General features: G+C 52.9%; 1 protein-coding gene across 1 annotated transcript in view; it reads left to right on the top strand.

The window, feature by feature from the left end:
• Positions 1–20,599, top strand: part of Scara5 (scavenger receptor class A member 5) — a 105,844-nt gene that overhangs the window by 77,617 nt on the left and 7,628 nt on the right. Inside the window, 1 exon segment of the mRNA XM_015499437.2 lies at positions 17,235–17,429. Within this exon segment, the coding sequence (XP_015354923.1) occupies positions 17,235–17,429 (195 nt within the window).

Below are 20,599 nucleotides of genomic sequence, written 5' to 3' on the forward strand. Positions count from 1 at the left end.
TGTGGAGATGGTGGCATTTAGCTCTCAGAAATAAACAGCTCTGACAGCTCGGGCAGGAAGGGAGGGACTGTGGGGAAAGATGACCTTTGAGAGGGAGATCAGAAACGCTGCCACATACCGGAGGGTCTGGTCAGGGCCTCTCTGGCTGCTGTTCTTCCTGCTGACTAGAGAAGAGACGGGGGTCAGAGCGAGCCAGGGACCATGGGTATGAAGCATGCTGCGGTCACTGTCTACCTGGCTTCTGTGGCCAAGCTGGCTGGGCTCGAGGCAGGGCATAGAGTGGGGAGGTGGGAGCCCAGGGCCCCCTGGGGATGGGTGGGAGGCCTGGGGAAGGGTCCCCATTCACTTGGCCCTGGGGTCTGCTGACCACACAGCCAGAGGCCGATGTCAATCTGGATGCCCCTCCCCGGGGACTGAGGCTTTCTTTCCTGCCTTGAAGAGACTACACCCCGACTGGAGTCCAGAGCTCAGACCCAAAGCTCCGAGCTCTCCCTTCCAAGACCCCCAGACGGCCTCCTGGGGGGGTGGAACAGGATAGTGAGGGCCTCGGCAGAGCCAGTCCATTGACAGGAAGCTGTTCACAACACCCGGAGGAGCACGGAGACACACAGGAGTCACTGACACCAAAACCGGAAGGCCATTACCTGTCTTCCCCTTATGAGGGGCTCAGAGAGGAGGCCTGAGTCCCACATCGGTAGTCAGGGACAGCCGAGAACCGAGTGCCTGGGTGTTCAGGGACGAGAGCGCAGGCCCTGGTCCTGGACAGTGGGTTCCTGGACAGCAGGTTCCTGGACAGTGGGGTCCTGGAGAGTGGGGGTGAGCCCCAGAAAATCCCTAGTGATTCCCTCCCTCACTACTCAGTCTAGGTCTAGCGATGGTGGAAGCAGGCGACAGGAAGCCAACCTCGGGGCAGCGAGCTTCCTTTATTCTGCAGTGAAGTCAGCCCTTCGGTCCGGGAGGCTCATTTTCTGGGAATGGAGATGGGCCCTTGGGTTACAGGAGTTTACGATGAGGGCGAATTAATCATTGGAGACTGTGGACATGCTGTTTGGACAGTCAGGGACCTGGTTGTGCAGGTTAAGGTTTTAACTCAGGACGGCAGTTGTAGAAAGTTTGAAACTCCTTGTCGCTGGGAAAAGCCCACACCTCGGTGCTCCCTGCTTATCATCTTCCTCTGGGACCCATTCTGACCTAGAGCTCCACCATTTGCTTTTCTCCCTGCAGGACTCTTCTACAATGGGAAAGGGTAAAAGTCCAGGGCCCAGGGTTTTGGTACTGGCCTCCTCCCTGCAGGACCCATTGTGGTCGGGAAGGGGTGAGTGTTTGCTTTTGGTGGAGATGCTAGGATGAACCTGGGAAGGGATGGAGTTTGCTTTTCCCCTCAGGGCCCATCATTACTGGGAAAGGATGTTCTGGGAGAGGTTGAAAGTTTGGCTGATTTCCCTCCCTCCCCCCCCCCCGAGTCATACTGTCCCTCTGTTTTTCCTGGGGAGCTGTCTTGTGGGGATATTATTTTCCATAACCCTTCACTAGGTGCCCATGGAAGGGCCCCAGATGGAGTGGAACGTTGCAGTGGTAGGTTCAGGGCTGAGGCCTGTGCCTGTCCCCTGACCTGTGCCTTCCCACGGCCTCCACTTCCTACCCTGCCGCCGGCCACGCCAAAGCCAAGCTATATTCAGACTCCTGCTGACTCCAGGGCACTCGGGTCCTGTCCCAGAGGTGTTAACTATATCCCTGAGAGCCGGGCTCCGAGGAGAAGCCCAAGGCTCATCTTTCAGAGAAGTGCGGAAATTCTGACAAACCCGGTGCCCACTTCTGAGACTCGCTTAGTCATTCCCTGGGCCCTGGGCAGGCCCATGATAGAGCCTACAGGGTGGGAAGGATGTTGTCTGCAGCAGACAGACAGGCACCTCCTCCAAGAGCCAGTGCTGTTCAGGAGCCGCTGTCCAGGCTGCCTGGAAACCCAGCCTCTGCCCAGGGATGGGGAGCCTTCAGCAATGCCTCCGCTGACACTTTTAGCGCAAAAACCTCAAGCTCCAGCAGGTGGGGATGTGACTGTACTAAAGGTCCAGAAACAGGATGGACACCCCCAGGTGGGCCGTGGTCCATGGGCGTGTTTGTTTGAGGAGGACATTACAGAGAAAACCTCTAGGGACCTGTGTTTTGAGTCAATACTGTAATATTTTTTCAGAACAAATGTCTTGCCATTGTTTACCCGTGTTTTGATCTGGAGTCATGGGATTTTAGGGTTTGGATGAACTTCAGATCAGTTCTTCTCCCTCCAACAGCCCCGCCCTCCAGTTCACTGAACAGAGACCAAGAACAGAGAGGTGGAGGGACCCAAGGTCACCCTGCCAAATCAGGCCTAGAGTCCAAATTCTTGAGGTTGCTTGATGAGAAGCAAAATGATTTTGGTTGTTTTGTTGTTGTGTTCTGGGTTTTTGTTTGTTTGTTTGTTTTCAGGCAAAGGCGACATATCAGTCATTGCGTTAAATGTTTGGCTGTTGGACGTTTGGCCAGGAAAAAAATAAAAGTTCCACATTCGCATCTCAAGAGAGAAGGACATTTGTTTTATCCTAGCATACGGTCTGTTTGAAGGAAAAATAAACAGTGTTTTCATAGTGAGGGAGTAGGTAAAGGATTCAATTTTGTTTAAGTCTCATGGCATGAATTTAAAGCAGGATATAAGTTCAGATTGTTTAAAAAACTTCTCTCCATTTGGTTTCACATGGAAAAAAAATATGCAGCATGACACAGGGTGAATTTTAAGCCAGTGTTTGTTGATAGTTATCATTGGAAGCTCAGAAAACCTTAAAAATGTTAAACACTTTGTGTATATTTTCCATATTTAGGGAAATTTGGAGGCAGGATCCCAGTAGACAAGCAGCATACAACATAATTCAAAATAAATGATCAGGGGAGGGCTTTCTACACAATTTTCTGTCTCTGTTCTAGAGTAAAGGAGACAAAGAGAATCCTTGGAGTCTGGGAACTCCCTTCCTCCCATCCCTGTGCCCTGGGGAGTCCTTCAGGATGATGTCCCACCTACAGTTGGCCTTATCTCAAGCCTAGAGAGACAGGGCTATTGCATCTTTTATGGACAAATAATATTTCTTTATTGACCACACATACAATCTTAATTTCTTAAATACCATGGAAATCCAAGCAGCAATGTGACTTAAGAGTAAATCAGGCTGTTTAGAAAAATGAACTGCAGCTGGGTGCTGTGGCTCATGCCTATAATCCCAGGGACTCAGGAGACTGAGGCAGGAGAATCACAGGTTCAAGGCCAGCCTCCGCAATTTAACAAGGCCCTGAGCAACTTAGTAAGACCTTGTCTCAAAAAGGGGAGGGGGGCTGGGGATGTGGCTCAGTGGTTAAGTGCTTCTGGGTTCAATGTGGTACCTATAAAAACAAAAGGAAAAAAAGAAAAATAAACCACCCTCCTACTCTCATATGCGTTTGTACCTGGTAGGGTGAGAAGTAGTTCCTGCACCTTAGGCCACTTAGCTCTCGGGGATATAATACTCAGGAGGTATGTTATGCCCATCATAGGAAACAGAAGCTGGGGGTAGAGAGGAAAAAGGACTTGCTGATGGTCCCTGGAGTTCAAGGGACAGGCAGGACACCAATCTGGTGTGTCTGGCCTGGAATCCACTTTGCTCCTCTGCTACCCCTCTTTACTCACCTGTTATTCAGCCAGGGGTCCTCAGGGCCACTCTGTCCTGAGTGGGTTAGGATGAGGTGCTAATTCCTCTTAGCATTTCTCTTACTTGACTTTCCAGGCCACCTTCTCTGGGTTGAGTTTGCTCTTATTCACTCAGTCTTGGCTGCCCTGCCCCGCTGCGTAGCTCTGAGCTGGCCCAAGCAGACTCCTACAGAGTGGGCTCTGCCTCTCCCAGAAAAGGCTTCCCACCCCGTGAGCCTTCCAGGTGCTTCCTGGTGATGCTGAGGCACCTGCCCACAGCTGGCAGTGTTTGCTGGTGCCTTTGTTCAGTTTTTGCATTCATCCATCCATCCATTCATTCATCCTCCTGGTCTTTATAGCATCTGGCAATTGCTCAGCAAATGCAAACACAAAACTATACATGGAAATGTGAAAGGGTTCTTCAAATGACTCCTTCCCAAAGCTTGTGTCTGTCTAGTAACCAAAATGCCAAGGGACACAAAATTCCCTCAGGAAAATTGTCCTAAGGCAAAACCTGAAGCAGAACGGGAGACACGGAGAGAAAAAGTCGATGTGGGGTTGAGATGAAGCCAAGCAGGGCAGGCTCCAGGGAGAGCAGGGCCAGAGCTGGCTGTGGAAAGGAGCAGAGTGGAGAGATTGATGCCCAGGAAGCGGGGCCTGGCCTCCCGTACTTCTGTCATAAGGAAGATGGACGTGTGGACGAAGGCAAGCACCTGGGGAAGAGAGCCTTGGTTTATTCATTTCCTGGTGAACTTTTGTGGGCGGGGGCTATATACCAGGGCCTCACTAAGGGCGGGTGACTCAGTGTAGCCCTGAGACAGGCTACATGCAAATGCAGTGCAGTGTGGGGAGGGCGATGGTGGAGGAAGCGACAGTCAGGGAGGGGTCCTTGGCTCAAGACCAGAGGAGAACGTTGGTGTCCAACAGGTGACTGTGGAAGGTGAAGGGGTCCCAGGTGCAGAGAAGGTACGGGAAACGGAAGTGTCCTCTGAGAAGCCTGCGTGGTTTGGCGTGGCAAGGGTTTGGAATGTAAGAACAAGACCTGGGGCAAGGGGCGCATGGGGAGCCCCCTGGGCCTGCCAGTGGTCAGGGGGTTGGGCATGGCCTTGGCCTTCAGCCCTGGGAGGCCACCAGCAGGCTGAGCACGGGGAGGTGGCTGTGAGGAGCTGACAGGCACCTCGCCATCCTGTGGCCTTCCACACCCACCAAAGCCGGGCATGGTAGGCAGGCCCTTCCTCCCACGGACAGTCCCCACTCCAGTCCAGGTTGCCCCTGTGCTCCAGCCCCTTCTCCACCTTCAGCAAGGCCTGTTTGTCAGAACCGAATTTCTAGAAAACGAGACTCAACTCCATGGGCTCTGCAGGAGCAGCTTGCACCGTAGAGTAGCTCAGAGGAGAATGCCCAAGCCCCTTCACATGCTGCCGCCTGTGCTTCTCCCCACCACCCACTCTCTGGCATCAGCGGGAAGCCCCGTGATTCAGTTCAGGTCCACTCTGTCTACCCGGAGGTAGTGCAGACCCCATGGGTTGGGCGCTCACTCCCACAGGGCAACCCCTCCTTGCAAGTCTGAGCCTCCAGAACCCCTGACCGCCAGCTGCAAATTAGGGGTTCCCAATTATTTGCTAGAATGGCTCCCAGAAGTCGGGGAAAGAGCCCGGGTTTCCAGGTTCTCATACAGGTTACAACTCAGGAAGAGCCAGAGGGACGTGTTGTGCGGGATGTGGTGTGGTGGGCCACCTCCCCCCCAGCAGTTCCACGTGTGGGACAACCTGGAAGCTCTTATAACCCCGTCTGTTGGCTTTTATGGAGACTTCATTACGTAGACGTGACTGATTACATCACCGGCCCTTCTGCCCTTTTCTTGGAGGCTAGGGGACAGGCAGGGCAGAGGAGTGGCTGAAAGTCCCAGCCTCTCATTGGTTGGTTCCACTGACAAACAGCACCCCCACATCCTCAGGAGCTTTCCAAAGTCACCTCATTACCAGCATAGGTGTAGCTGAAGGGGGCTTGTCATGAGTAACAGGGACACTCCAGTGCTGTCTCAGAAGCCAGGGACAAAAGACAAACACAATCCACGATGTTTCTATCTCACCATGAGGTAGTCTCGAGAGCTTTAGGAGCATTTCCTGTGATCACACTATCACAGTAGCAAGCTGAGCTCCAAGACCTTTTCTGACCCACTGGTGGGTGGCCCTGAGGCCAGTCCCTTAACCTCCCTGACCACAATTTCTTTTTTGTTTTTTTTTTTTTTCTTTTTCCTCTTGTTCTGTGCAGCTATGGGCCTGGCCTTGCAGATGTTCTGGATTGCCAAGATTCTCTCTTAAGCCTTCCCAAAACTAATCCAGTGCCTCTTCCCTTCCAGGAGAGCTTTCAGACTGCCATGAGCAGAAAATAGTTCAATCCTGATCAATCCGTGGTGTTCTTTGATTTGGTAGCTTCTCATAAACTCAAGCATTAAAGGGGCCAGGTGGACAAATGAGCAAGTGTGGGGAAGCTTCCTGAGAGGCAGAAATTGCTGAGCTGGTCAAATTACATTCCTTTTTTTTCCCTTCCCATAATAGGGGTTGAACTCCCACATTCTTGGCAAGCGCTCTACCCCTGAGCTACATCCCAGTCCTCCATTCATCTCTTCTAAATGGTATTTTCAGCATCCTTGGCCAGAGGGAGAGAGACCAGGGCTGGGGCCGGTGTCCAGGGAAGGAACCAACCAGGAGAAATGAAGCCCACGCTTGGGAACAGAGTGGTGTTAAGAGGTCATTAACCCGCTTGCTAATATTTGTCTTCTAAATATATGCTAAGTGAAAACAGGAACCAGGGGCCAAGGTCTGAGAAAGATTGCTAGTTGGAAAATAAATAAATAAACAAGCAATGTTTGGAACTTATGTTCCCAGTTAGCTGCCAGGTGGGGATGGGGACTTGGGAGGGTTTGCATGGTGACTTTCACTTGCTGCTGACTGCTCCAGCCCCTGTTCTTTCTATGGGGTAAGCGAGACCACCTGGCCGCATGCTTCTCTCTTCTGTGCACCCCTTCCTTCCACTGGGGCCCTGCTGGCAGCTCCCAGGGACCGGCCTGCCTGCTTCCTGGGAAACAGGCGATGGTTTCTGGGACTTACCTGTCAGAAAACTCTTTAGCAATACAAACCTCAGGCTGAAGGTGAGCCCAGAATTTTCTCTAAAAACAGTGCCTTGAGACCACCAAAGAACTGAACTTTGGGTCTTTGATGTGGGTTTTATACCAAGACGGTTTTAAGTTGAGATGAAGTTGAGACCTACATTAAAACTAGCCATGGTTGGGCTGTTTATTTGGAAAGCATTTCAAACAAATTTGGGAGTTATTCTTAGTGTTCGTGACCCTGAGCTTTCTCCCGTGGTGTTAGGAGGTAAGGCATTTTGAGCTGCAGATGAAGCCGGGGTGGCTGCCACTGTCTCACCTTCACAGACTCATGTCCCCTCCTGTCCTTTGATGCAGAACACACCTTTAGAGGGTATTTGGGACCAGCTTGAGTGGACTTACCTACCTCAGGGTTGGATTTCAGCCTGTTTTCTTCAGGGAACTGTTTGTAGAATTTACATGGAAGAAAGAGAAATGAGAGACCAGGAAGCCAGGGCCTCCCGGGGAGGTCTCCCAGGGCTGTGGCAGGAGGGGTGGGAGGGATTCGTGGCTTCCTCGCTGACTCAGGAGCTGGGAGGGTCACTCGCCGCAGCGCCCCAAACCGCCACGAGCCTCCCTCAGGATTGCATTGAGCTCAACACACCACCAAGACCCGACCACCCCAGTCACTGAGCTCATGTGTATTTCAGCCCGGCTCTCTCTGCCCCTGAAGCTTTGCAGTAAGGGCTGGGGAGCATCCTAATAGGGGACTCAGTTCTGGAGCCCGGAGTAGTAGAACTGGGGGGATCAGTGGGAGCCAAAGCCAGGAGAGGCCACTAGGCTGGGGCATGGGGCCTGGAGGTTGGGGCAATGTGTCCATAGTCTTCACCAGGAAGCGGGAGGCCTTATGCTTGGCAGCTAGGACGGCTTCAGGCCAGCCTAAGTGAGGGGGGCAGCCCTTTTTTCCTGGACCCCGGGGTGTCTTTCCAGTCCTAAATGCCCATTGACTCTCTGTCCCCTCGCTGCCCTTTAGGAGGCTCAGGAAAGAGGAGGGCTCACCAGTCTGCCCAGGGCACTGCGGAGAATTCCTACATTCCAGCTCCAAGCAGGGTGACTGGGCCTTGCTGTTGCCCTCCCCTGCTCTGGGTGTGCTCCCAGTCCTGGGCTGGCAGGATGGCTCCTCATTCAGTACTTGACATGACACATTTTGAACACCTGCTAGGCACAGCAACATGGGACAGCCACTCTCCCAGTTTCCAGAGAGCATGCAACAGAGTTGGGAGACAGGACGAGTCCACCGCGAGGCCCGTGGAGATGTTTCTGCAGCTCCTACCCAGCCAGGTCCCGAGCACTCCATGTGGCTGCGACAGAGACCCAGCACAATGGAGAGCCAGGTGTGGTCACTTTATCATGTGACTTGAAGAAAGTCACTGTCTCTGAGCCTCAGCTTCCTCTCCTGTAAAATGGGACAGTAGTGACCACCGTAGAAGAAGGCTGCACAGATCAATTGAGGTGTCTAATAAAAACACTCTGAAGGGTCACCCGGTCCCATATTAAGTTCAGAGCAGATTACCCGGCGTTTTCTAAAGCACACCCACAGGCCGGGCCACAGTGGGAAAGCCATGCCCTCCAGGAGAGCAGGGAGGATGAGCGGTGCCTCCTTTTGCTTTGCAGATGGCTCCTGTCCTCCCATATGGATCACATTTCCTGTGGAGAAGTGTCACCCCAGCCTGGGAGGTGGGGCTGCAGGCCCGTGCTGCAGGCCAACGGGGCATGGGGAGTTCTTCCTTCACCAGAGAAGGAAAGTTCAACTTCCTTAGTGGCAGATGGTCCAAATTACCCCTGGGGCCCTGCTCTGCAGCTGCAGAAACGCAGAGCCTCTTTTCCCAGCCCCATGTTTATTTCTGTTCTCCACAAACTCCCTTCTCTCGTCCTGTTTTGCTTTGGCAGGGGGACTGCAGGGCAGGAAAAACAAACGGCCTCACTAGGCCAGACCAGCTCCGCTTTCCCTCCTCTCCTCCCTTAGACCCACGGGTCCCTGGGCTCCGGGGCCCTTCTGATGGCAGCCAGGCAGTTCCAGGCTCCTTAGTGACCCTTCCGTCTTTGAGCCCCACAGGGCAGGGTCCATGATATTCCTACAGGCAGGACACGGGCCAGGCAAGCTTTCCCGGAGGGAGTGACGCCTCCATGCCTTATAAGACCTATAAGACCTGTCAACAGGTGAGTCACGTAGCTCCAGCTTAACCTGGTATCCATCCTCTCCGACGGGGCCTTTGCCGTGCGCACAATATCCCAAACTGTTCAAAGCCGTCCCTTGCACCTCCCAGGTGATTCCTATATGCAGTCAGGACTGAGAACCATAGCTTCAAGACTAAGACGCATTCCCTTAGGCCCAAAGACAAGAAATACAGCGGACCCCACAGGGCTGTTGAGAGACAGATGGAAAGTGCTTTGCATCTGTGGCGGGCTCTCTCGATATTTGCCTTACGTGTTTATCCTGAGAGTCAGCCTCTGCTCTTCAGTCTGACTCTACCCTGTAGCAGCTCTGTGGCCCTGGGCAAATCACTTGACTCTTCTGGGCCTGTTTCCTCTTCTGTTAAAGGAGAGCTTTAATAAGGCACTAATTTGTGGCACTGTTGAGAAGACTAGTTAGAAAATGCTTGTGTGCAGTAGACATTAGTTCCTTCACCCTTCAAGCTTGACTTGCAACCTCTCCTGAGAGTGCCTACCGCCTGGCTTTACTGTAGTTGGGCTTGGGGGTGACTCGGAGCCAGGTGTGGACAAGTTCTGTGGACAGTATGGAGTTCTAAGGCCACCCCGGCCAGGTCTGAGAGATGTAGCCCTAGATCTGCTGAGGGACTGCGCCGTGAGGCGCTCATTCAGGTGTACTGAAGGAGAGAGAGAGTTTACATCTTGCTCTGCAATCACAGCTGTAAAACCCAAAGCACAGAGTGTGAATAAGGTGAGAAATAATTGGATAAAAAACACCAGACACATCCAGAGATGCCAGTGCCCAGAAAATGAAACCAGATGCTCGGTTTAAATGAAATGAATCCCCAGAGATACTGCGGGTTCCCTTCCATTCCCAGGGGCAGGATGAGCAGCTGTCCGCAGTGGTACAGAGAGGAGAGGTTCCTGTGTTGGAAGTGGGGCGGGGCCAAGGTCAGTCCCCAAGGCCACTTCACTCTGGCACTCAGGGCCTTAGAGCCGGGGATCTGGAGTGAGACCCAGCCTCCTTTGTCTGGACCCCCGTTTTCCTACCTGCGTATTTCACAAAGCAGCGAGAGCAAGGAAATGTTTGCTTGGGCGGAGAGTCTGCACACGTTAGGAGATTTGTAAGGTTTGCGCTGGGAGCCCAAGAGTGGCCTGGGCCTCGTGTGGAATTCCTGGGCCATTCCAGAGCTGCTTTGCTTAACGAATCACATCCAGTTTGCATTAGTGTGCAGAAAGTTGCTGACAGCAGGAGCCAGGCTTCTGCCGGATGTCCTTGTCCCCCTTTCCCAAGTACGCTAAGGAGCCAGGAACTGGTGCCCTGGGGAGAAGAGAGGAAGTGAGGAGGAGACTAATCCAATCCAATCGGAGGAGTGAGCCCCCTTGTTCCTGTTCCTCACACAGCACCGTTGCTCTGCAAAGAGCTTGTGGAGGATCTGATCCCTGTCCCTCCTGGGGCGCTGGGTCCAGGCTGTCCTGGACAGCACAGGGAGACGGCTCAGAGCTGCTGGACGGACAGCTGGAGGCAGGTGGGAGCTCACAGTGACGGAGCCCACCATGTGCAAGATGCCGCGCGTCGTGCTCCTGCCACCCCGCAGCTCCATGCACACTGAGAGGTTCGGTGTTGAGAGACAGCTTTGGGCAAGGTGGAGCCGGCATTCCAGCCCTCTCCTGAGTCCAGAGCAGCCTCCTGCCCCCTGCCCAGGTTTTCCCCCCTCAGGAATCACCGCCACCCTGTCTGACTCCATGAAAACGCACTGACACCCGGGGCCCACAGAGGCAGGCTGCCAGTCAGCCCTTAGATGGGCATGTGGCATTCACGGGTGCTCTCGGTGGGCTTCTGGGATCCGTCCTACAGGTGGCCCTTGTTGAGCCTGGAGTGAGACGGTCATGCAGACTCCAAGGCCATTCTGGAGGTCATCACCATGAGGGGTCAGCTTGGCACTCTAGAGTCTCATCTCAGGCTAGCCTGCTGACTCCACATCCCTGCCCATCAGCACTTAATTGCAGTAGGGAAAGAATCTAGTGTGAACTGCACTCTACTCAGTTTACACAGAAGTGTTGATTTTGAAAGGGGAAATGACAAACCGGGGGGAAATCAGTAGAGTGGGGAAGTGAAGAGTTACAAAGAGCAGGAAGGGGATTGTCCCATGGGAAACCACCTGGTTTGGTTACTGGAGCTTCCCAAGGTGTGGTTCCTGCCCTCCCCGGAGCCTGGGGCCAGGGGCCCTGGACTCAGGTGCTGGCTGGAGCCAACAGTACCTCTTGGGGCAGCCTTGACTTCTCCCAGGTGGGCACTTTGAGTGGGGCTGGGTGATCCTAGGATGAGTCTTGAGCTGTTGGAAAGGTCAGTGTCTCACTCAAGTCTTTATAGACCCAGGTTGAGGCCCAGATGAGAGGAGGACATGGAACTGGCTGGATTGGGGCCCAGGAGAGAACTTTTGCCATCGATCCCTCGAAACATGGAAAGTGTTTGGCAGTGAAGGAACGAGGATGAGATGGCATCTCCATGTCTCTGAGACACCAGAGAACATGGTGGACCAGCCCTGCCCCTTTCCCTCCCTGGGCTCTCTGCTCTGCTCTCCATCCCACGCTGCATTGTCTCACACATGAGCTTTTGGGGGATGCCTCACATACAAACCATAATAGAGCTTGCTTAAGATGTCTTTACAAATAGGTGCTTTGAGCAAACGTATCTTTGCCCTTTTGGTTCTTACCCCAAATTTATCTGTCTTCCTCCTGTTATAGGAGGAATAGTTTATAGGGCTGAGATCACGAAGGGGTCCTGAAATAGCCATCACGTCAGACCTTCCGGCACCACTGACACAGGCTGTTGATGAACCGATTTGCTCTGTGCTAAGTATTTTCTTAAACTCCTGACCCGCTGCTCATGTCTAACTGCTACCTCACCCAGAGGCATTCGGAAGGGTGTTCCAAAGGAGCCGCTAACAGAGGCCGGCATCCATCCACCCAGCCACCCTCGTCCCACCACATCAGACACGTGTTGAGTGCTTTCAGCCAACTAGACATCATGTCAAGTGCTAAGGGCTGTGGGCAAGTAAGACATGCCCTCCCCTCCCAAGGGAAGAGGAGCTGTGGGCATGGACCCCTCCCAGAGCTTCCCTGGGCCTCCCTCCAGCAGGACTCTCTCCACTCTTGGCCTCTTGGGTAAGCCACACACCCACTTCCCTTGGCATGATGACATCAGGCCCAGAGTGGCTGAGCTGCTGCTCATGTCTAACTGCTACCTCGGGAGCAGGGTCTAGGAAGGCAGGGATCTGGCCTCTCAGTAAGAGCCGGTCACTGCCTTTCTCTCAGCCTCAGTTTCCTCATCTCTAAATGAGAGGTTTGGCCTGGAAGCCCTTGAACTCTCTGCCAGCTTTGGCATTTTGTGGTCATCTCTTTCGTGTGACTCCAGGGCAAAAACAATACTGACTTGTTGTCACATCCTTAGCACCCAGTGCAACCCTGGGATATGGTAGGGATTGCATAAGTGCGTCTGCATGGGTAAATACAGGAGCAACGGGAAAAAACACCTACACTGATAAAAGGTAGGTTAAAGAGTTAATATAGACAAGGTAGCATTAGCACCCAATCTGTGTATAGGAATAGGATCACCCTGGACTTTCCGCACAAGCCAAGCCTGCTTTATCCTTCCCCTGCCTGGAATCATCAGTGTGTTCATATTAAAGTGCAAGCTCAGAGATAGCCATGTTTCATGTCCTCCTGTGAGACATGGGAGAGGCCCATGAATTTTTATGAATTTTGCACGGAAGCATTACTGCTCCAAGGTTGAAAAACATTTTTTTTCCATGTAACTTCTTAATCAAAATTGTAAATCAAATCAAAGTCATGAATCTCAGTCAAAGTTGGGAAGCAAATGAGTGGCCCCTGCTTAGAGAGCTCAGGAAGAATGGACGACTGTGGGAGAGAAGTGAGGGTGTAGAAGGAGAACTGGCCCAAGAGCTAAGTGTCAAGTTCAGGCCCCAGCTCTTCTACGCACTGCAGGATGACCTTGGGTGAGGCACGTCACCTCTCGGCCCCCTTGTATGTCACAGGAAGACTTTGGACTATGTCATCTCCAAGCCTCTGCCAGCTGGCAAATTCTATGCTTCTTGGTCATTTGTAATGATTGGAAAAGCCCAAAGATTGTGTCATAATTAACTAAAATAGCTCCATACACTCAGCAATGGACATCTGTAGCCTACAACTAAGCTAATGCAAGTAGTTACCAGAGAGAACTCAGAAAAGGCAAAGCTTCCTAGTCCAGACCCTGCAGGTTCCTCTCCTTGACCTGCCTCCGTTGACCCTCCTCACCCTCTTTACTGGAGAACCAGGTCAGGATGTGGGAGACCTGGGCTCTGTGGCAGGAAGGTGGATGAGGGCCGTGGGGCTGGCCTGGGAGAAGCCTGGGTAACAGCAGGGTTCCTCAGCAGGCTGGGGGACAGGAGGCCCGTTTCATGAGCTGGGTCCACAGCCAGGCAGAGAGCCTCAAGCAGAGGTTAGCAACCATCGACGCCCCAGAAAACATGTGGGGCCGGGGGGGGGGTGACGATTGCTTTGATTCTCAAGGACAGGAGCCTGCCCCCTGTCCTGGAGTCCCCTCATCAGACCAAGCAGTGATGATTCTGGACTGAGCCTGGAACTGAGAGCACTTTTCTCTGACTGCTCTGTATAAAAGGGGAGACTCTCTGCCCCGGGGTGTTGGTGGGGACCATGGGCCACCAGGACAGGAGGTACAAGAAGAATAGAGACCCAGCCCTGTGGACATCTGGGTGTCTCTGCCAAGGATGGGGATGGGGGCAGGATGAATATTACAAGGACAAACCCTTCTCTAGACTTGTGAGCTGAGTTTCGGCACCTGTTAAAGCCAAGCCTGCTTTAACAAACTGTCAAGTTGGAACAACCTTCATTGTCCTCCATGTTTTGGGTAAGGAATAGCTATTCACATTTCCTCATAGCTTGGGTTTTCCAGCCAAGAGATGGAATGCTGATGATACCACTCCTGCACAGAGCTGGGCAGGGATGAGCCTTGTGGTCAATACTGTCTTCCCTACTTGCAAGTGGCAGACACGTGGACAGGTGGACCCCAGTCTGGGGTAAGGACCCAGAGTAAGAGGAATTGTGTTATATTCTGATTTGGATTCACGACCCTCACCCATGAATCCAAATTAGATACCCACATGGAATGGAGGAGCAGTGCTTTCCTTGGGGTTGCTGATTCTCATTTTGTTCAGGAAGGATTTTTCAGGGCTCACCAAGGTGGGATGCAAAGGAGGCCGGGGGCCTCTCCATCAGTGGAGGGCAGGTATTAAGGGAAGTGAATGCCATCTCCGGCCCAGGGCTCCCATTGCTCATCATGGACGCTCTAGCCCTTTGCTCTCTCTCTCTCTGGACCATACCTTCCTGAGAAGTGCCTGAGTTTCACATAGTGGGAATCCCTGTCTTCCATTCTTATCCGCTGCTTGAGCAAAAAGAGGCATCTCCCTGACCCCAAGTAGCCCACATGCTCAGGGACCAGGGTTGGGCATCTGAGGTGAGGAAGAAGCTCCCTAGACTAACAAGTGTCCTGGGAAGGTCACAACCAGGCCGAGGCCGCCTCTCAGGCGCCATGTCTGAGTAAGTGGGAGTTGACGCATCAACTGTGGGGTGAGAGCATTTCCGGGCAGTGTTTGATTGCTCAGTGGGAAAACTTTGCCCTGGGGCAGAAACTGCTGGGAAAAAGCCAAATGGAAACCCTCTGCCCACAGAAACCCAAACCTCTCAGCAAGTCATGACATGCTTCTCAGGCTAGTGCTGGGGTCGCTGCTGGAGTGTGTTTGGTGACTCCCCAAGTACCCTGCTGGACGTGGCCTTGCTGCTGGCCTAGAAAAAGTGCCATTCACCTGCAGGATGCCTCCCTATACTTCTTGTTCAAGGACAAGCCCCTTGGATTGCCACGTCCTTAAATTGGGGCAGTCGGTATTATAAACAAATCAAACCTCAGCCTACATTTTCCCAGGGAGGTAGTGACAGAGCTGAGATTCTGTTAGGGGAAGAAAGGATACAGAAAAATATACCCTAGGACCATATTCTATAAGATAAAGCCAGAGCAACATCGCATCCAGGGGAGGTGACACCTTTCTGGGGCATGCAGCATTTGTTGACCCAATGGGCTGGGGGTAGTTCACCATGGGAGCAGCCTGGAGTCTGGGGACCCGGAGACAAGTGATGAGGATCCAGCTCCAAGGTTTGATGAAGCGACACTGGGGTCTGGGTGGGGTGCTCTCTAGTTTACCCCCAACCCCGGACACTGCCTCAGTCCCCGAGGTCAAGTGGCACTAGTTGAAAGAGAGTGGCCCACTAGGGGGTCATAACTTTAATTGGTGCATGAGGAACATGGGCCAGGGGCCAGGGACATCCTCGAATGTGACGCTGTGAGTTCCATAATTATGGTTACCACATGTTTCTAATTTTTTTGAAATTGTCCTGTTTCCAAATATTCTTTTGCCACTTCCATATACATTGAAATCTCCAGGGAATTTAATATTGTCATCATTCAAATGACATTTTCCATCTCTTCCCATCTGTCACTACTCGTGAACTCGGGATTCTGCCAGTCTCCCCCACTGAAGCACCAGCCCCACGAGGGTGGGTCATTCCTCATGGTCGTACCCACTGCTCTCCATCAGACGCTTAGTCCCTTATTTGCCAACGAGAGTAAAGGAATGGAGTGAGATCAGGCTGGCCAGAGCAGAGAGGCTGTCAGGCACCTAAATGTCAGCCCCAATACCTGTGTCACTTTTGGCCTCTTCCTGTTACTGTGACTCTGACTTGACACCCTGCATACCGCCTGCGCCAGAACCCACAGCATCCTCCTGCCAACCCCCACGCACACTGACCTCACCCTGAGGCTTCTGTGTCAACCTCCTGATGTGGCACAGTCCCCTGCCATGTGACGCACTGCTGATAGAGATGATTTCAGCCATCTACACAACACCCCTGTGAAGCAGGGGTTGTCCCCATCTCACAGTGGGGGAAATGCCCTCAGAGAGGCCAGAAGACTTCCGTAAGGTCACTAGAGTAGGAAAAAAGAAGAGGCCCCAGTGAGTCTGGCACCTTCAGAGCTCTCTTTGAATATCACTAAATTTCACTGATTCTGTGACATACATTTCGGCATCTCTGAAGTCAGAAAGCATCCAGCAATTGATGTCATTTGCCACCATAGCTGGCAAAGGTTCCCCTCTTAATGGTATTTAAAATAGGGAGGCGCTTCATAACAAGGGGCGTCTAGGTTTGGTCGACCACTCGCTGTCTCTCACAGAGCATCAGGGGCAGAGTCAGAATCCACACCCAGGCAGGTCTCTCTGGCTTCAAGCACTTTCGTACCCACAGCCTTAACTGTCCCTTGGTTTTCTGTGTTCCTCCTACATCCCCCTCCCTGACAAGTGTGGCTGCCTGGTCACCAGGCTTCAAAAGATCAAGAGGAACCCAGCAGCCTCACTCCTTGGTATTTACCCAAATGAGTTCAGACTTCTCGTTGACACCACAAACCTGCACATGGATGTTTATAGCAGCTTCATTCATTTAGAAAAACCGAGATGCCCTTTGGTGGGTGAATGGATAAACACACTGCAGCCTCTCCAAACAATGTTGACCAGCCCTGGGGAGAATGGAACTAGCAAGCTGTGAGAAGACACGAAGGAAAAGTGAACGAGTCTTGCTCAGGCAAAGAAGCCGGTCAGAAAAGGCTGCATGCAGCTTGATTCAAGTTGGAATTGAGGACTATGGGGGCAACCACAGAAGAGGGCAAAGCTCCGTGGCTGCCGGGTTGAGGTTCTCAGGCACTGGAGCTCCAATGTGTGACACAGTGATGGTGGGCACGTCTCGTCATACGTTTGTTCAAGCCCACAGAATGTGCAAAATTAAGAATGAACCTAGAGGGAAGCTGTGGACTTCGGGTAATGACAAGGTGTCAATCAATGGAGGCTTGTCATTTGTAACAAATGTTCCATTCTGGTGGGGGATGTTGATCTCTGTACCTTCCAGCCAATTGAGAACCTGAAAGTCTTAGAAACAACAACAACAAAAAAAAAAAAGAAAGAAAAGAAGGAGATGGGGGTGAAGGAGGCTGACCGCTGGCAGCAGGGACACCCTGTTTCTGTGGCTGCAGCCCAGCCTGCTTTTTCCTCCCGCCTGGAGGGAGGAGAGTCAGGAGGTGCAGGTGGGGGTCCAGACCCAGGTGGTGACTCAGTCTTCCGGCAGGTGGTGCGGATGTCACGATGATCCGCCTGGTGAATGGCTCCGGTCTGCATGAGGGCCGCGTGGAGGTGTACCACGACCGGCGCTGGGGCACCGTGTGCGATGATGGCTGGGACAAGAAGGACGGGGACGTGGTGTGCCGCATGCTGGGCTTCCGTGGCGCCGAGGAGGTGTACCGGACAGCTCGCTTCGGGCAAGGTAAGTGCTGCAGAGGAAAAAGACTTGGGGAGAGGGCCCGCTGGTCCTAGCCCTGGTCTCCGCTCTCCTCTCCGACGCCCCAGCTCCTCTGCTGCGATCCTGCCATCCCCCAGGCACGCAGCCAACACTCAGGCTTGTCTCCTCTCTCCCCTCCTGGCCCTTGTTCTCCATCCTGTGTCTCAGGCGCATGACTAGTCCCTTCCCACTGGATAGCTTCTCGGATCTTTGCAGCTTGCTTTCTCACCCCGGCCACACCTTTGTGCAAACTTGACAGCTATACAGCACTCAGCGATGGTGTTCCAAACGTGTTACACATATTCACTCACTGAGTCCTTACCGCAGTAAGGAGATAGAGATTTCATCCCCCTTTCCAAAGAGGAAACTGAGGTACAGATAGGGTGGGTAACTTGCCCAAGGTCCCACAGCTGGCAAGTGGCAGAACCTGTCATCAGACCCAGGTAGGGATCTCAGGAGTCCATGTCCTACCCACTCTGTCTCTGCCTCTCTGACCCTTTTCTTCTCCAGATGAACACCCCTAGATGTTCCATCTCGCCCTCATATGACAAGAAGATGTTCTCCTTGGCCATTCTGTGGCTTTCCTTTTGACTTGCCTGGGCACATCCCCCTTCCTACAGATGGGACAAGAGGCTTGGGGCAAAGGGCCAAGACTCTAACCCTCAGCAGCAGCCAGCTGTAACCATTCTTTCTTTTCCTGTTACAAGGCCCCAGCTCCGGTCTCCAGTCACCCCACCACGTCTGTCTCTCAAACTCAGCCCTTTTCTGCCAGGACAGCTGTGGCAAATACCATTGACTGGTGCCTTGAGCATCCGGAATTTATTTCCTCTCCATTCCAGAGGGGAAGTCCAAGATCACGGTGTTGGCAGGGGGGTTCCTCTGGGGCCTCCCCCACTGGCTTCAGATGGCATCTCCGCCTTGTGTTCTCAGGTGGTCTTCCTTCTTCGTGTGTGTCCTAATCTCTCTGCTAAGGACACCAGTCCTATCTGATTAGGGCCCATTATAATGACCTCATTTTACCTTAATTGTCTGACGTCTTCTCCAAATACAGTCACCTTCTGAACTATGGAGAGTCAGGACTGCGTCATGTGACTTCTGGAAGGAGACAAATCAGCCGAAAGCCCTCGGCATGCTTTCTACAGTCACCGTCTTAATCCCATGTGGGTTGCTATTGCAAAATATCAGAAGCTGGGTAGCTCATCAATAACTGGGCCTGGTGGCAGATGCCTGTAATCTCCACACCTTGGGAGGCTGAGGCTGGAGCAACTTAGCAAGACCCTGTCTCAAGTAAAAAGGAAAGAGCTGGGAATATAGCATAGTGGTAGGGCACCCTGGACTCAATCCTCAGTGCCACACAAAACAATAACACAGCAATTTATTTCTCACAGTTCTGGAGTCTGCAAAGCCCAAGATCAAAGCCCCAGTAGATCCACACTCTGGTGATGGGGCTCTTCCAGGCTCACAGAGAGCTCTGGCTGAGTCCCCAGAGATGGAAGGATCAAGGAAGCACTCCAGGGTGTCTTTTTGAGGACACTAATCTTGTTCATGAGGGTCCACCCACATGACCTAATCACCTCCCGAAAGCCTCATAATACCCTCACCTTGGGGCTTAGATTTTTAATATGTGAATTTGGGTGAACATAGCATTCAGTCTACTCTGACCACCATCCACACATGGACAGCAAGGAGCATTCACTACACACCTGGAAATGTGGCTGAATGCCCATAGTACCCACCTCCACCCACACTCAAGCACACACATTCACACTCACGTGTGCTCTCTCTTCTGCAAGACCTTGAACATGAAGAAACCTGGGTTGACTCAAAACCAATACCCCGGTTCTGAGGAATCCTGCGCTCCCCACACCTGTTTAGTAGTGACCTGTCCCTTGGCTGTGTGGTCTTGGGCCTGCTGTTTCTCACTCTGGGTCTTGTGTCCTCGTCTTTAAGTAAAGGGCTTGCAGGATCTGTGATTGCTGTCCAGTCTGGGCCCTGGGAGCTAGGACACTGCTGCTCTCCTCTCAGGAACATCAGCACTGTGCTGAGGGGTGGGATTTGGCCTGGTCCTCCCACACTCAGGAGCCAGGTCTCTCTGCAGGTGTGGACGGCAGCAGCCCACCATAGCAGCTGTTTGTTAGTGGACTTGAGCTGGGCATGTGTGCTGTCATGCCCCAGGTAGCAACTATCTGGTGCCATCCCAACCTTGTGCTAAATGGCTACAGGGACTCTGTTCAGCATGAGGGGAGAGGGTGGCATGTCCTCTCTAGATGGGGAAATAGGTCACATCCATACTGGCCCTGGAACCTCTATCCTCAACCCCAGGATGCAGTTCCTGCTTGGAAGCTCAACTTTGGGTGCCCTTTGCATCTGCTGAAACTGGGGGTGCCTGCTGAGACAGCTGGCAGGAAACACCTGGGCAACGCCACACGTACTGGCCTCTCCACCCGAAAGCCAGAGCGCACGGGGACTTCAGAGGCATACAGTGCCATGGGGGGTAGCCCGCAGAGAGCACCTCCCTCCCCCACAGCTTTGAGCTGCATTCCAGTCTGATTCTTCAAGGAATCCTGTCACAGCATCTCCCTGAGGAAGAAGAGAGAGTCCTTGCTCTTTGGTTTCAGGATCCATCCAGTGAGGACTCCTTCCTAATAAGAGGAAGCGAAACCATAGACTCTTCTCAAGAAGTCCAAACAGACACTTTGAAGGTGGTGGCAGTCTTGGCCTCGAACTAGCAATCCTCCAAGTGAAGGTAGCCCAACCCCAGCACATGGCTCCCAGGCTGGACCAGCCATCCTGTAGACTGTGGCCTCCTTTTCCTGGATTTTTGTATGACATAACCCGTAGGAGGAAGCCCTAAACTCCCACTCCATCCCTCAAAGCAGAGCGAGGACTCAGGCCTGTGGAGCCTCAGCTTTGGACCACTGCTCCCCGCCCGTCCACTCACCTGTCTCACAGGCTACTCAGGCCCTGGGAAAGTAGGTGGCCAGTGTCTCTAAAGGGCACACGGAGGGAAATAGAAGCCAGGGAAGGGAAGAACTGGAGGGGACGGCCACAGCTGAGGCTCAGCCAGGGGCCCTTTCTGCCGGCCCAGGCTGCGCTCCCACGCCTCTCCCTGTTCCCACGCCTCTCCCTGTTCCCACAGGCAGGTTCAGGACACT

Source organism: Marmota marmota, unplaced genomic scaffold (genome assembly GCF_001458135.2).
Source record: "Marmota marmota marmota unplaced genomic scaffold, marMar, whole genome shotgun sequence".
NCBI classification, from domain to species: Eukaryota; Metazoa; Chordata; class Mammalia; order Rodentia; family Sciuridae; genus Marmota; species Marmota marmota.